The following is a 16,597-nucleotide window of genomic DNA, read 5'->3' on the forward strand; positions in this document are numbered from 1 at the left end:
TAACCCCCATCCCCACTCTCCACTAACCCCAATCCCCCCTCTACACTAACCCCAATCCCCCCTCTCCACTAACCCCCATCCCCTTCTCCACTAACCCCAATCCCCCCTCTCCACTAACCCCAATCCCCCCTCTCCACTAACCCCAATCCCCCCTCTCCACTAACCCCCAACCCCCTCTCCACTAACCCCAATCCCCCCTCTCCACTAAACCCCATCCCCTCTCCACTAACCCCCATCCGCCCTCTCCACTAACCCCAATACCCCCTCTCCACTAACACCCATACCCACTCTCCACAAACCCCAATCCCACCCCTCCACTAACCCCAATCCCCCCTCTCCACTAACCCCCATCCCCCTCTCCACTAACCCCAATACCCCCCTCTCCACTAACCCCAATCCCCCCTCTCCACTAACCCCAATCCCCCCTCTAGACTAACCCCCAACCCCCTCTCCACTAACCCAAATCCCCCCTCTCCACTAACCCCAATCCCCTCTCCACTAACCCCCATCCGCCCTCTCCACTAACCCCAATACCCCCTCTCCACTAACACCCATACCCACTCTCCACAAACCCCAATCCCACCCCTCCACTAACCCCAATCCCCCCTCTCCACTAACCACCATCCCCACTCTCCATTAACCCCAATCCCCCATCTCCACTAACCCCAATCCCCCATCTCCACTAACCCCAATACCCCCCTCTCCACTAACCCCAATCCCCCCTCTCCACTAACCCCAATACCCCCTCTCCACGAAGCCCCATACCCCTCTCCACTAACCCCAATCCCTCCCCTCCACTAACCACAATCCCCCCTCTCCACTAACCCCCCATCCCCACTCCACTAACCCCAATCCCCGCTCTCCGCTAACCCCAATACCCCCTCTCCATTAACCCCAATCCCCCCCTCTCCACTAACCCCAATCCCCCCTCTCCACTAACCCCCATCCCCACTCCACTAACCCCAATCCCCCCTCTCCACTAACCCCAATCCCCCCTCTCCACTAACCCCCATCCCCCTCTCCTCTAACCCCAATACCCCCTCTCCACTAACCCCCATCCCCACTCCACTAACCCCAATCCCCCCTCTCCACTAACCCCAATCCCCCCTCTCCACTAACCCCAATCCCCCCTCTCCACTAACCCCCATCCCCACTCCACTAACCCCAATCCCCCCTCTCCACTAAACCCCAACCCCCTCTCCACTAACCCCCATCCCCACTCTCCACTAACCCCAATTCCCCCTCTACACTAACCCCAATCCCCCCTCTCCACTAACCCCCATCCCCTTCTCCACTAACCCCAATCCCCCCTCTCCACTAACCCCAATCCCCCCTCTCCACTAACCCCAATCCCCCCTCTCCACTAACCCCCAACCCCCTCTCCACTAACCCAAATCCCCCCTCTCCACTAAACCCCATCCCCTCTCCACTAACCCCCCATCCGCCCTCTTCACTAACCCCAATACCCCCTCTCCACTAACACCCATACCCACTCTCCACAAACCCCAATCCCACCCCTCCACTAACCCCAATCCCCCCTCTCCACTAACCCCCATCCCCCTCTCCACTAACCCCAATACCCCCTCTCCACTAACCCCAATACCCCCTCTCCACTAACCCCAATCCCCCCTCTCCACTAACCCCAATCCCCCCTCTAGACTAACCCCCAACCCCCTCTCCACTAACCCAAATCCCCCCTCTCCACTAACCCCCATCCCCTCTCCACTAACCCCCATCCGCCCTCTCCACTAACCCCAATACCCCCTCTCCACTAACACCCATACCCACTCTCCACAAACCCCAATCCCACCCCTCCACTAACCCCAATCCCCCCTCTCCACTAACCACCATCCCCACTCTCCATTAACCCCAATCCCCCATCTCCACTAACCCCAATCCCCCATCTCCACTAACCCCAATACCCCCCTCTCCACTAACCCCAATCCCCCCTCTCCACTAACCCCAATACCCCCTCTCCACGAAGCCCCATACCCCTCTCCACTAACCCCAATCCCTCCCCTCCACTAACCACAATCCCCCCTCTACACTAACCACAATCCCCCCTCTACACTAACCACAATCCCCCCTCTCCACTAACCCCAATAACCCCTCCCCACTAAGCCCACATCCCCCTCCCCACTAACCCCATCCCCCCTCTCCACTAACCCCCATCCCCCCCTCCACTAACCCCAATACCCCCTCTCCACTAACCACAATTCCCCCTCTCCACTAACCCCAATTCCCCCTCTCCACTCACCCCAATTCCCCCTCTCCCCTAACCCCCATCCCCCCTCTCCACTAACCACAATTCCCCCTCTCCACTCACCCCAATTCCCCCTCTCCACGAAGCCCCATACCCCTCTCCACTAACCCCAATCCCTCCCCTCCACTAACCACAATCCCCCCTCTCCACTAACCCCCATCCCCACTCCACTAACCCCAATCCCCGCTCTCCGCTAACCCCAATACCCCCTCTCCATTAACCCCAATCCCCCCCTCTCCACTAACCCCAATCCCCCCTCTCCACTAACCCCCATCCCCACTCCACTAACCCCAATCCCCCCTCTCCACTAACCCCAATCCCCCCTCTCCACTAACCCCCATCCCCCTCTCCTCTAACCCCAATACCCCCTCTCCACTAACCCCCATCCCCACTCCACTAACCCCAATCCCCCCTCTCCACTAACCCCAATCCCCCCTCTCCACTAACCCCAATCCCCCCTCTCCACTAACCCCCATCCCCACTCCACTAACCCCAATCCCCCCTCTCCACTAAACCCCAACCCCCTCTCCACTAACCCCCATCCCCACTCTCCACTAACCCCCAATCCCCCCTCTACACTAACCCCAATCCCCCCTCTCCACTAACCCCCATCCCCTTCTCCACTAACCCCAATCCCCCCTCTCCACTAACCCCAATCCCCCCTCTCCACTAACCCCAATCCCCCCTCTCCACTAACCCCCAACCCCCTCTCCACTAACCCAAATCCCCCCTCTCCACTAAACCCCATCCCCTCTCCACTAACCCCCATCCGCCCTCTTCACTAACCCCAATACCCCCTCTCCACTAACACCCATACCCACTCTCCAGAAACCCCAATCCCACCCCTCCACTAACCCCAATCCCCCCTCTCCACTAACCCCCATCCCCCTCTCCACTAACCCCAATACCCCCTCTCCACTAACCCCAATACCCCCTCTCCACTAACCCCAATCCCCCCTCTCCACTAACCCCAATCCCCCCTCTAGACTAACCCCCAACCCCCTCTCCACTAACCCAAATCCCCCCTCTCCACTAACCCCCATCCCCTCTCCACTAACCCCCATCCGCCCTCTCCACTAACCCCAATACCCCCTCTCCACTAACACCCATACCCACTCTCCACAAACCCCAATCCCACCCCTCCACTAACCCCAATCCCCCCTCTCCACTAACCACCATCCCCACTCTCCATTAACCCCAATCCCCCATCTCCACTAACCCCAATCCCCCATCTCCACTAACCCCAATACCCCCCTCTCCACTAACCCCAATCCCCCCTCTCCACTAACCCCAATACCCCCTCTCCACGAAGCCCCATACCCCTCTCCACTAACCCCAATCCCTCCCCTCCACTAACCACAATCCCCCCTCTACACTAACCACAATCCCCCCTCTACACTAACCACAATCCCCCCTCTCCACTAACCCCAATAACCCCTCCCCACTAAGCCCACATCCCCCTCCCCACTAACCCCATCCCCCCTCTCCACTAACCCCCATCCCCCCCTCCACTAACCCCAATACCCCCTCTCCACTAACCACAATTCCCCCTCTCCACTAACCCCAATTCCCCCTCTCCACTCACCCCAATTCCCCCTCTCCCCTAACCCCCATCCCCCCTCTCCACTAACCACAATTCCCCCTCTCCACTCACCCCAATTCCCCCTCTCCACTCACCCCAATTCCCCCTCTCCCCTAACCCCCATCCCCCCTCTCCACTAACCCCAATACCCCCTCTCCACTAACCCCAATTCCCCCTCTCCACTAACCCCAATACCCCCTCTCCACTAACCCCAATACCCCCTCTCCACTAACCCCCATCCCCCCTCTCCACTAACCCCAATCCCCCCTCTCCACTAACCACAATACCCCCTCTCCACTAACCCCAATTCCCCCTCTCCACTAACCACAATACCCCCTCTCCACTAACCCCCATCCCCACTCCACTAACCCCCATCCCCACTCTCCACTAACCCCAATCCCCCCTCTCCACTAACCCCAATCCCCCCTCTCCACTAACCCCAATCCCCCCTCTCTACTAACCCCCATCCCCCCTCTCCACTCACCCCAATACCCCCTCTCCACTAACCCCCATCCCCCCTCTCCACTAACCCCAATACCCCCTCTCCACTAACCCCAATCCCCCCTCTCCACTAACCCCCATCCCCACTCCACTAACCCCAATCCCCCCTCTCCACTAACCCCAATCCCCCCTCTCCACTAACCCCAATCACCCCTCTCCACTATCCCCCATTCCCCCGCTCCACTATCTCTGTCACTCCCTCCAGCCCTGACACCCCCTTCCTCTCTGTCACCCCCTCCAGCCCCTACACCGACTCTCGATCTCTGTCACCCACTCCCGCCCCCACACCCCCTCCCTATCTTTGTCACCCCCTCCATCCCCTACACCCCCTCCCTATCTCTTCACCCCCTCCAGCTTCTACACCCCCTCCCTATCTCTGTCACCCCCTCCAGCCCCTACACCCCCTCCCTATCTCTGTCACACCCTCAATTCCCAACACCCCCTCCTTGTCTCTGTCACCCCCTCCAGCCCCTACACCCCCCTCTATTTCTGTCAACCCCTCCAGCCCCTACACCCCCTCCCTATCTCTGTAACCCTCTCCAACCCCTCGACCCCCTCCTTATCTCTGTCACCCCCTCCAGCCCAAACACCCCCACCGTATCTCTGTCACCCACTCCAGCCGCTACTCCCCCTGCCAATCTCTGTCACCCCCCCACACCCCCTCCTATCTCTGTTACCCCCTCCAGCCCAAACATCCCCACCCTATCTCTGTCACCCACTCCAGCCCCCACACCCCTCCCTATCTCTGTCACCCTCTCCAGCCCCCACACCCCCTCCCTATCTCTGTCACCCCCTACACCCCCTCCCTATCTCTGGCAACCCCTCTGGCCCCTACACCCCCTCCCTATCTTTGGCACCTGAACCCCCCTGAATTTCTCTCACTGCTCCATTGGTGACTAAGCCTTTGGTCTCGGGTTTGAGTTCTGAGGAAGGGTCCCTGGAACCGAAATGTTTACTCTGATTTTTTTCCTTCACAAACGCTGCCAGACCCGCTGAGCTTTTCCGGCAACTTCTGTTTTTGTTCCAGCTGACTCATATTTGATTTGAGGGTCAGTCCTGTGAGCTGAGTCGTGATAGTTTGCTTATTATTGAATTACTGAGTGTTAAAGCAGGGCTGGCATAATCCCCTGCCCCTTCAGTGTGATGCCTGGGACAAAGGATTCTAGATGCTCAGTTTAATCAGCTATTTGAGTGCTTTTGCACAGGGAGGCTCTGGTCTGAGTTACCCTCCTCCCACCCCAGCAGCTTCCCCCCATCCCTCTGGCCTGCCCCACCGACAGAGAGTGGGTCACCGCTGAGTGCCAGAGTTGGGGCGTTGTGTTGAGTTTGTGCAGGACATTGGGGGCGCTCTATTCTGCAGCACCATGTGCATTTCTGGTGTCTCCATGTTTTCGGAAGGATATTATTGAGCTGTAGAGAGCTCGGGAGAGATGTACCGGGACGTCACTGGGAATCGGAGGGTTTGAGTCATAAGGAGAGGCTTGAAAGGCTGGGAATTCTGTCACTGGAGTGTAGGAAGTTGAGAGGCGACCTTGTAGAGGTTTATAAATATCATGAGGGTCATAAAGAACGTGAATAGTCAAGGCCTTTTCTCTAAAGTGGGCGAGTTCAAAACTAGGGGTTGTATTTTTAAGGTGAGAGGAGACCGTTTTGAAAAGGGCTTGAGGGGTAATTTTTTTACACAGAGGCTGGTTTGTGTGTGGAATGAACTGCCACGGGAAGTGGTGGGTGTGGGGGACTCTTACAGCATTTGAAAAAGACATCTGGACAGGTACATGAACAGGAAAGGGTTAGAGAGCGATATGGGCGAAACGCAGGCAGCTGGGACTGAGTCAGTTTGGAAAACAAGCTCGGTGGATGGGTCGGACCAAAGGGTCTGTTTCTGTGCTGTAGGACTCGGAGACTGAATCTTTTCACCTTAGACAGGGAAGCAGAGGGGGACTGCTCCCACTCAGCCTCAGAGGAAGGAAGGAGCAGCGACAGGGTGGACTGGCTGAGGGGAGCCAGTGAGTGTGAAATGGTCACTCAGTGCTGAGACTTGGTATCCTGACAAATCCCCATCACATTGACTCAACAATCAGCACAATCCGACCCTGCAGACTCAACGGGCTGAATGTCCTCCTGTACTCTTCTCTGATTTTCTACGTATCTGACAAATCTAAAGGTTGGAGGCAGCTCCTGCTTGTTTGTTTGCCTGGTGTGGACCTTCATAAATTAAGCTTTGGTACTGCGAAGTACCCTGTCTCTCTGTGGAAGAATGAAAGGGATCGACAATTTTGGTTTAATGGAAGTTAAAGGAACACGTTCATGCCATGAGAGTTCAATCTCTTGCAGGACAATTACTGCAAACCTGTTTCCTAAAATGCGCAACGTACTAGTGTTACTGAGGTCGAGCTGGCTATTTAATCCCTGCTTTGGTGCAGGCACATGGTAATGAGTTTTGACCCACATTTGTTCAATAAATCAAACATAACTAGATTCTGTGATTTGTAGTATTTCTAAAGCGCTGCCACCTGCTTTAAAAAAAAACTTCAGGTCTGTGCTCCTTCTTACAAACTTAGAGTGGACCTCTGTAAATTCCACAGCCTCTAACACCTCATCTTCACCATGGACGTCCAGTCCCTATACACCTGTATTCCTCATGCAGATGGCCCTCTGCTTCTTCCTGTCCTGCAGGCCCGACCAGTCCCCCTCCACTGACACCCTCATCTGCCTAGCCAAACTCGTCCTCACCCTCAACAACTTCTCTTTCGATTCCTCCCACTTCCTACAGACTAAGGGGGTGGCCATGGGCACCCGCATGGGCCCCAGCTATGCCTGCCTCTTTGTAGGTTACGTGGAACAATCCCTCTTCTGCTACACTGGCCCCAAACCCCACCTCTTCCTCCGTTACATTGATGACTGTATCGGCGCCGCCTCTTGCTCCCCAGAGGAGCTCAAACAGTTCATCCACTTCACCAACACCTTCCACCCCAACCTTCAGTTCACCTGGGCAATCTCCAGCACATCCCTCACCTTCCTGGACCTCTCAGTCTCCATCTCAGGCAACCAGCTTGTAACCGATGTCCATTTCAAGCCCACCGACTCCCACAGCTACCTAGAATACACCTCCTCCCACCCACCCTCCTGCAAAAATTCCATCCCCTATTCCCAATTCCTCCGCCTCCGCCGCATCTGCTCCCACGATGAGGCATTCCACTCCCGCACATGGACCCCTATTTCAAAGACCATAACTTCCCCCCACCCAGTGATTGAAAATGCCCTCAACCTCATCTCTTGTGTTTCCCACACTTCTGTCCTCACACCCCCTCCCCCCCAACACAAATAAAGACAGAAGCCCCATTGTCCCTCACATATCACCCCACCAACCTCCACATCCAAAGTATCATTCTCCGCCATTTGCACCAGCTACAATCCGAGCCCACAGCCAAATATATTTTCCCGCCCCACACTATCTGCCTTCCATAGGGACCGCCTTCTCCGCAACTCCCTCATCTGCTCCACACTCCCCACTAACCCCACCACCCTTCCCTGTACCCACAGGAAGCGCTATACCCCTGCACCTCCCCCCTCACCCCCCGTCCCAGGCCCAAAACAAACCTTCCATGTCATGGAGGGATGGATAGAGCTCTTAAAGATAGTGGAGTCAGGGGTTTTGGGGATAACGCAGGAACAGGATACTGATTGTGACAGGATAATGAATGGTGGTGCTGGCTCAAAGGGCCGAATGGCCTACACCTGCACCTATTGTCTATTGTCTATTAGATGGGGGTTCACCTGCACATCTGTCAACTTGGCTCCTGTATCTCCTGCTCCCTACGTGGCCTCCTCTAAATCAGTGAGACCAAGTGCAGACTTAGGGGCCGTTTTGTAGATCATCTGCACTCCATACACGACAAACGATGACTCCTTCCAGTTGCAAACCATTTTAACTGCCCCCCCCCCCCCGCCATTCCCTGGGTGACATATCCATCCTGGGCCTCCTCCAGTGTCACAATGATGCCACCCACAAACTGGAGGAGCAGAACCTCATATTCCACCTCGGGAGCCTACAGCCTGATGGCCTTAACGTCGAGTGCAGTTTTAAAATCTTCCCACACCCCCAGCCTCATCTCATGACCAACCCTCCCTCTCATTTCCTTGACCTGACACAACCTGTCCATCTTCTCTCCCACCCATCCATCCCCACCCATCCCACTCACCATTCCCCGCCACCATCTATCTACATCCACCTATCACCGTCCCACCTACCTTCCCCCAGGCCCACCCACCTCCCTCTGTTTATTTCTGAGCTCCCTAACCCCTCCCCAGTCCTGATGAAGGGTCCAGGCCCGGAACATCTGCTTTCCTGCTCCTGTGATGCTGCCTGGCTTGCTGTGTTCCTCCAGCTCCACACTGTGTTATCTCTGACTCCAGCACCTGCAGGCCTTGCTCTCTCCAAGTCACTAAAAGCCCCACTGCTGATGGTCATTTGCTTCAATGATTTGGATGAGAACATAAGGGGTATGGCTGGTCTGCCAAGATGTGGAGGTGCCCGTGTAGGACTGCGGTGGACAGAGGTCAGAAGTCCCAAGACACCAGGTTATAGTCCAACAGGTTTATTTGAAATCACAAGCTTTCGGTGCACAGCTCCTTCATCTGTTAGACTTTCACCTGGTGTCGTGAGGAAGTGGTGGGGGCTGGTACAGTTACAGCATTTAAAGGGCATCTGGACGGGGACATGAGTTGGAAAGATCGAGAGAGATGTGGGCCAAATGCAGGCTCTTGGGACTGGCTTTTGATATGGTAAGTTTACAGGTGAGTCTAAAATTGGAGATACAGTGTACAGTGAAGAAGGTTCCATCAGGGTACAATAGGGCCTTAATCAGATGGGCCGATGGGCCGAGGAGAGGCAGATGGAGTTGAATTCAGATAAATGTGAGATGCTGCATTTTGGAAAGTCACATCAGGGCAGGGCTTAATGGGAAGGCCCTGGGGGGTGTTGCTGAACAGAGAGACCTTGGGGAGCAGGTTCATAGCTCCCTGAAAGTGGAGTCACAGGTGGATAGGATAATGAAGGAGGCATTTGGTACTTGTCTTTATTGGTCAGTGCATTGAGTAGAGGGAGTTGGGACGGCCACGTTGTGGCTGTACTGGACATTGGTTAGGGCCACTTTTGGAAAACTGTGTTCAATCCAGGTCTCCCTGCTGTGGGAAGGATGTCGTTAAAATAGAAAGGGCTCAGAAAAGATTTACAAGGATGTTGCCAGGGTTGGAGGGTCTGAGCGACAGGGAGGGGCTGAATAGGCTGCAGCGATAATCCCTGGAGCTTCAGAGGCTGAAGGGGTGACCTTATAGAGGTTTATAAAATCATGAGGGGCATGGACAGGGTGAATAGACAAGGTCTTTTCCCCCCAGGGTGGGGGGGAGTCTAGAGGGATATAGGTTTAAGGTGAGAGGGGGAGGATGTAAAAGGGACCTGAGGGGTAACTTTTTCACACAGAGGATGGTTGGTATGGAATGAGCTGCCAGGGGAAGTGGTGGGGGCTGGTACAGTTACAGCATTTAAAGGGCATCTGGACGGGTACATGAGTCGGGAAGATTGCGAGAGATGTGGGCCAGATGCAGGCTCTTGGGATTGGATTTTGCCACATCCTTACACTGTGACCCCTGGTTCTGGGCTTCCCCATCACTGGGAGTATCCTTCCTGCATCTACCCTGTCTAGTCCTGTTTGAATTTTACAGCTATCTATGAGAGGCCCCAGTTTTGCAGCGACTCTAATTTTAACCAATTCAGTGTCTCCTCATATGCCAGCCCTGCCATCTCAGGAATCAGTCTGCTAAACCTTGGGTACTGTAGCGATAGGAACCAGCTGGATCTTGTTGGCTACAAGATCCTTGATTGGGCATGTTAACCCTGGGCCAATCAGGAGAGCCCTGGCTGACCAGTATAACCAGGGGATTTCTTCAGTTCCGGGACTGAGATCCGAGCTGGTTGGCCGCAGCCAGCGTACTGTGCATATGTGAATAAAGGGTGACCCAGTGACAAAATACTGGCCCCTGTGCAGTTATTTCCCTGGCAATGGGAGAAAACAGTATATGCCTTAAGAACATTCATTTGCAACAGACATGTTAGAGTTGGGGGTCCGCACTTGTGGCATCATTTGGGAAAGCTTGACTCATTTGACCCTGCGATCAAAGACTGGGCCCAGTATATGGAAAGCATGTGATTTTTTTCTGGGCAAATGACACGGGGGCAGATGGAAAGCAATGTGTAATCTTTCAGACTGTGTATATGTGTGCATGGAGGGTGTCAGTTTTTGTGGAAGGGGGTTGATGTAGGAGTCGGGGTGGTGTCCCTGTGAAGACAGTCCCTAGATCCAGGGCTAACCGAGTGTAATCTGCTCCGAGATGGGGAGATCTCTGAAGAAACACATTCACTTTTAGCTGCCGGAGTGAGACACTAACAGCCATCTCCAGCCCCCAGCCCTGGCAGCACAGCCAGCAGCTCCAGTGGAGCTCCGCATGTTGCGGTTTTTCTTGGGGTGTGGAGGGGGGTTTGGTGGGAGTGGGTCATTGAGGGAAGCCTCAGGGTGTTCAGAAACTGGCGGTTCACTCCTTTCACTGTCGCTGGGGCCTGAGTGTGTGTGTGTGTGTGTGTGTGTGTGTGTGTGTATGAGTGTCTGTGTGGGAGGAGGGTGTGTGTACATGTGTGTGCGTGTGTGTGAGTGTGCGTGTGAGTGTGAGAGTCTCTGTGTGTGTGTGTGTGTGTGTGTGTGTGTGATTGTGTGTGTGTGAATGTGTGTGTGAGTCTCTGTGCGTGTGTGTGTCTGTGTGTGAGAGAGTGTGCGTGAGTGTGAGAGTTTGTGTGAGTGAGAGTGTGTGTGTGAGTATGTGAGTGAGTGTGAGTGAGTGTGTGTGTGTGAGAGTATGTGTGAGTGAGTGTGTGCGAGTGTGTGAGTGAGTGAGTGTGAGTGAGTGTGAGTGAGCATGAGTGAGTGTGAGTGAGTGTGTGTGGCAGGTTTACCTCCCAAACCCACACACAATACCCTCCACTTTCAGACAGACAAAACAAATCTCTCTATTTCAGCTCTGCAACCCCCTCAGTCCATCCGGTCAGCGTTCCCCAGGAGACTGCGGACTATCCTCTCCCACACGTCCCCCACAGTGTGGCAGCAGGCCATTCGGCCAATTGAGTTCACACCTACCCTACAAAGAGCATCCCACCCACCTGTCCCTGGAGTGGTTGGTTGGGTCACTGAGCCCCCTGTGAGGTGAGAGCCTCAGTGGCCTGCTCTGTCGTGGTGAGCAGTTCAGTTTCTAGTTTATACATTCGGATCGGAACAGAACAACGGCGCCTCAGCACAGACCGGGCCCCACTGAGGCTCTCACCTCACAGGGGACTCAGTGACCCAACCAACCACTGCATCCGCATCCCGAGCTACACATCTCTGCCAAATCATTCAGCCCATCGCTGTAACCCTTCACTCCCAATTTCCATCCGTGCCTCCCTCCCTCAGCTCCCTCTGTCTGTCTGCGCCTCCCTCCCTCAGCTCTGTCAGTCTGTGCCTCCCTCCCTCAGCTCTGTCTGTCTGCGCCTCAGCTCTGTCTGTCTGCGCCTCCCTCCCTCAGCTCCCTCTGTGTCTCACTCCCTCAGCTTCCTCCATCTGTGCCTCACTCCCTCAGCTCCCTCTGTCTGTGTCTCATTCCCTCAGCTCCCTCCGTCTGTGCCTCACTACCTCAGCTCTGTCTGTCTGCGCCACCCTCCCTCAGCTCTGACTGTCTGTGCCTCCCTCCCTCAGCTCTGTCTGTCTGCGCCTCCCTCCCTCAGCTCTGACTGTCTGCGCCTCCCTCCCTCAGCTCTGACTGTCTGCGCCTCCCTCCCTCAGCTCTGTCTGTCTGCGCCTCCCTCCCTCAGCTCTGACTGTCTGCGCCTCCCTCCCTCAGCTCTGTCTGTCTGTGCCTCACTCCCTCAGCTCTGTCTGTCTGCGTCTCACTCCCTCAGCTCTGTCTGTCTGCGCCTCACTCCCTCAGCTCCATCTGATTGTGCCTCACTCCCTCAGCTCCCTCCATCTGCGCCTCACTCCCTCAGCTCTGTCTGTCTGTGCCTCACTCCCTCAGCTCTGTCTGTCTGCGTCTCACTCCCTCAGCTCTGTCTGTCTGCGCCTCACTCCCTCAGCTCCATCTGATTGTGCCTCACTCCCTCAGCTCCCTCCATCTGCGCCTCACTCCCTCAGCTCTGTCTGTCTGTGCCTCACTCTCTCAGCTCCGTCCATCTGTGCCTCACTCCCTCAGCTCTGTCTGTCTGTGCCTCACTCCCTCAGCTCCCTCTGTCTGTGCCTCACTCCCTCAGCTCCCTCCGTCTGTGCCTCACTCCCTCAGCTCCCTCTGTCTGCGCCTCACTCCCTCAGCTCTGTCTGTCTGTGCCTCACTCCCTCAGCTCCCTCTGTCTGTGCCTCACTCCCTCAGCTCCCTCCGTCTGCGCCGCACTCCCTCAGCTCCCTCTGTCTGTGCCTCACTCCCTCAGCTCTCTCCATCTGCGCCTCACTCCCTCAGCTCCCTCTGTCTGTGCCTCACTCCTTCAGCTCTGAGTGTCTGCACCTCACTCCCTCAGCTCCCTCTGTCCGTGCCTCACTCCCTCAGCTCCTTCCGTCTGTGCCTCACTCCCTCAGCTCCCTCCGTCTGTGCCTCACTCCCTCAGCTCCCTCCGTCTGCGCCTCACTCCCTCAGCTCCCTCTGCCTGTGCCTCACCCCCTCAGCTCCCTCCATCTGCGCCTCACTCCCTCAGCTCCCTCCATCTGCGCCTCACTCCCTCAGCTCCCTCTGTCTGTGCCTCACTCCCTCAGCTCCCTCTGCCTGTGCCTCACCCCCTCAGCTCCCTCCATCTGCGCCTCACTCCCTCAGCTCCCTCCGTCTGCGCCTCACTCCCTCAGCTCCCTCTGTCTGTGCCTCACTCCCTCAGCTCCCTCTGCCTGTGCCTCACCCCCTCAGCTCCCTCCATCTGCGCCTCACTCCCTCAGCTCCCTCCGTCTGCGCCTCACTCCCTCAGCTCCCTCTGTCTGTGCCTCACTCCCTCAGATCTCTCTGTCTGTCCCTCACTCCCTCAGCTCCCTCCGTCTGTGCCTCACTCCCTCAGCTCCTTCCGTCTGTGCCTCACTCCCTCAGCTCCCTCTGTGTCTCACTCCCTCAGCTCCCTCTATCTGCGCCTCACTCCCTCAGCTCTGTCTGTCTGTGCATCACTCCCTCAGCTCCCTCCCTCTGCACCTCACTCCCTCAGCTCCCTCTGTCTGTGCCTCACTCCCTCAGCTCCATCTGTCTGCGCCTCACTCCCTCAGCCCTGGCTCCGTCGGAGCTACACATTTGAGGTTTCAAGATTGGGAAGGACATTAAAATTCACAACCTCCAGGCTCAGCACAGAAACAGAGAGAGAGAGAGAATGAGAGAGAGGGGAGGAGAGAAATAGAAACAGTGAAAGATAGGGACAGAGAGAGAGAGAGAGAGACCGACAGAAGTAGGTAGAGAGAGAGAGAGAGAGAGAGAGAGAGAGAGAGAGAACAAAAGAGTGAGAGCAAGTGACAGTGACAGAGAGAGAGCAAGAGAGGGATAGAGGTAGAGAGCTGGAGTGACTGACAGAGAAGGATATATTATGTAGTGAGAGATAGGAAAGGTTTAGACAGACGTAGAGACCGATATAGCGAGACAATTATCGAGAGACAGAGGTGAGATATATGAGGGTAGACAGAGAATGAGATACAGTCATTGAGTGAGAGAGAGGGAGGGAGGGACAGTAATCTCCATTGGGACAAGAAAAAGCTGAATGTGTAGATGCTGCAATTCTTAGATCAAAAAGTGGAAAATGTAACAAACACCCAACATATCAGGCAGACGCTGATCTGATATCAGCAGATCAGGTCAGTGACTTTTGGGAGGCCTGGATGATCCCTGAAGGGAAAAGATTGTAGGAAGGACAGAGCCTGCGGCAAGCAAGCAGGAGAGGGACAAAATCGGTGGAGGGTGAAAGTTAATGGCGCTATATCAATCCGGGGGGCACTTTTGTTCTAAGCAAACAGGGATACATGGGTAGGATGATGCCTGTGTAGCTGAGGCAGTAAGATAGTGAACAGCTCAGCTGCAGCTAGCTTGGCTCAGGGTAACCTCTAGTCAGCTGCAAACAAACATTACAACATTAAACAAAAGCTGAATGAAGTAAATACCAGTGGGAATTCAGTTCCGGAACTTTTAGACCACCCCCACTACCCTCGGAATTGCCCTTGTTCCATTTTCCCAGGCTACTTTCACCTCTGCTTCCTTTGGTACTGCCGAACTCACTGTGTAGCTCTCTCTATGTCTGTGTGTGTGTGTGTGTGTGTGTGTGTGTGTGTGTGTGAGAGAGAGAGAGAGTGTGTGTGTGTGAGAGAGAGAGTGTGTGTGTGTGTGTGTGACTGTGTGTGTGTGTGAGAGAGAGAGAGAGTGTGTGTGTGTGAGAGAGAGAGTGTGTGTGTGTGTGTGTGACTGTGTGTGTGTGAGAGAGAGAGAGAGTGTGTGTGTGAGAGAGAGTGTGTGTGTGTGTGAGAGAGAGAGAGTGTGTGAGAGAGAGTGTGTGAGAGAGAGTGTGTGTGTGTGACTGTGTGTGTGTGTGTGTGTGTGTGTGTGTGTGTGAGAGAGAGAGAGAGAGTGTGTGTGTGAGAGAGAGTGTGTGTGTGTGTGTGTGTGAGAGAGAGAGAGTGTGTGAGAGAGAGTGTGTGAGAGAGAGTGTGTGTGTGTGTGGGTGTGTGTGAGAGAGAGAGTGTGTGAGAGAGAGTGTGTGTGTGTGAGCGAGTGTGTGTGTGTGACTGTGTGTGTGTGAGAGAGAGAGAGTGTGCGTGTGTGTGTGTGTGTGTGAGAGAGAGAGTGTGTGAGAGTGAGTGTGTGTGTGTGAGTGTGAGTGTGCGTGTGAGTGTGAGTGTGCGTGTGAGAGAAAGTGTGTGTGTGAGAGAGTGAGTGTGTGTGTGTGTCTCTGTGTGTGGAGTGGTGGGGTTGCGGGACTCAAACCCATTACCCACCAGGGCAGCAGGGCACTGTGTGTTTGCGGGGAGGGGGGATGGGGGTGACGAAGGAGAACAGCCAAACCCCCCTCAGCCAATGAGGCCCATTTGGCGAAGCTCAGTTGGCATGTGCACAGCAAGATCCCTCAGCCAGTGGCGTGAGAATGGCCGGGTTGAAGTGTTCTTTTTCTCACAGAGAGACACACAGACGTTTCCTGAAGTCTCCACATTCCAGCTCCCCAGCCGTGTGGGGGCCTCACACATTCCAGACTGTCCCAGCTATCCTTCCCATTGGACGAGAGTGAGTGCGCTTTGACCATTCCTCAGGAATGGCTGAGGTTGTGACAGGCGCTATGCAAATGGAATTCCTTCCCCTTCCTCCCCTGTTTGCAGTTTTCAGGCAGTTTCGCTGTGAAAGAGCTGCACTCACACCCGCCCCCCCCCGCCCCACCCCCGAGTGGTGTAAATGGATCTGCTCGCAGGCTGGGTCTGAGGGCACTAGCTTCACTCTGTGCCCAGTACAGCTCTCTCCCCTCGCACTCCCCTCCCCGACTCCCTCACCCTGTGCCCAGTACAGCTCTATCCTCTCGCTCCCCCCCACTCCCTCCCTCACCCTGTGCCCAGTACAGCTCTCTCCCCTCGTTCTCCCCCCCACTCCCTCCCTCACCCTGTGCCCAGTACAGCTCTCCCCTCGCTCTCCCCCAACTCCCTCCCTCACCCTGTGCCCAGTACAGCTCTCCCCTCGCTCTCCTCCAACTCCCTCCCTCACCCTGTGCCCAGTACAGCTCTCTCCCTTCACTCCCTCCTCCTCCCTCACCCTGTGCCCAGTACAGCTCTCTCCCCTCGTTCTCCCCCCCACTCCCTCCCTCACCCTGTGCCCAGTACAGCTCTCTCCCCTCACTCCCTCCTCTCCCTTGCTCTATGCCCAGTACAGCTCTCCCCCCTCATTCTCCCCCCCCACTCCCTCCCTCACCCTGTGCCCAGTACAGCTCTCCCCCCCTCACTCCCCTCCTCTCCCTTGCTCTATGCCCTGTGCTGTCCAGTTGGAGAGGGAAATCCTTTTGACAGCCAAGGGATCCCAAATGGAGCCAAGCTGAGCATCAGCAGGGAAGGATGCAGCAGTTGGACTGAATGGCCTCTGACTGCTCAGCGGGGTTACGGAGCCTAGCAACAGCCTCTTGTTTCCCATTGTACAGTCAACCAATGGCTCAGTCTGGGGATCGAAACCGGTTTGATCCTGATCCACAT

At 55.6% G+C, this 16,597-nt stretch overlaps 1 protein-coding gene across 1 annotated transcript in view; it reads right to left on the reverse strand.

Moving 5' to 3' along the window:
• LOC125449298 (zinc finger protein ubi-d4 B-like) overlaps positions 1-5,733 on the reverse strand; it is a 32,357-nt gene extending 26,624 nt beyond the window's left edge. Inside the window, exons 1-2 of the mRNA XM_059641483.1 lie at positions 5,639-5,733; positions 5,204-5,283 (exon numbers count right to left, since the gene is read on the reverse strand). Of these exons, the coding sequence (XP_059497466.1) occupies positions 5,204-5,283; positions 5,639-5,733 (175 nt within the window). The remainder of the gene's footprint in view (positions 1-5,203; positions 5,284-5,638) is intronic.
• Positions 5,734-16,597: the final 10,864 nt, after the last annotated feature.

This window comes from Stegostoma tigrinum, chromosome 42 (assembly GCF_030684315.1).
Source record: "Stegostoma tigrinum isolate sSteTig4 chromosome 42, sSteTig4.hap1, whole genome shotgun sequence".
In the NCBI taxonomy this organism is placed as follows: Eukaryota; Metazoa; Chordata; class Chondrichthyes; order Orectolobiformes; family Stegostomatidae; genus Stegostoma; species Stegostoma tigrinum.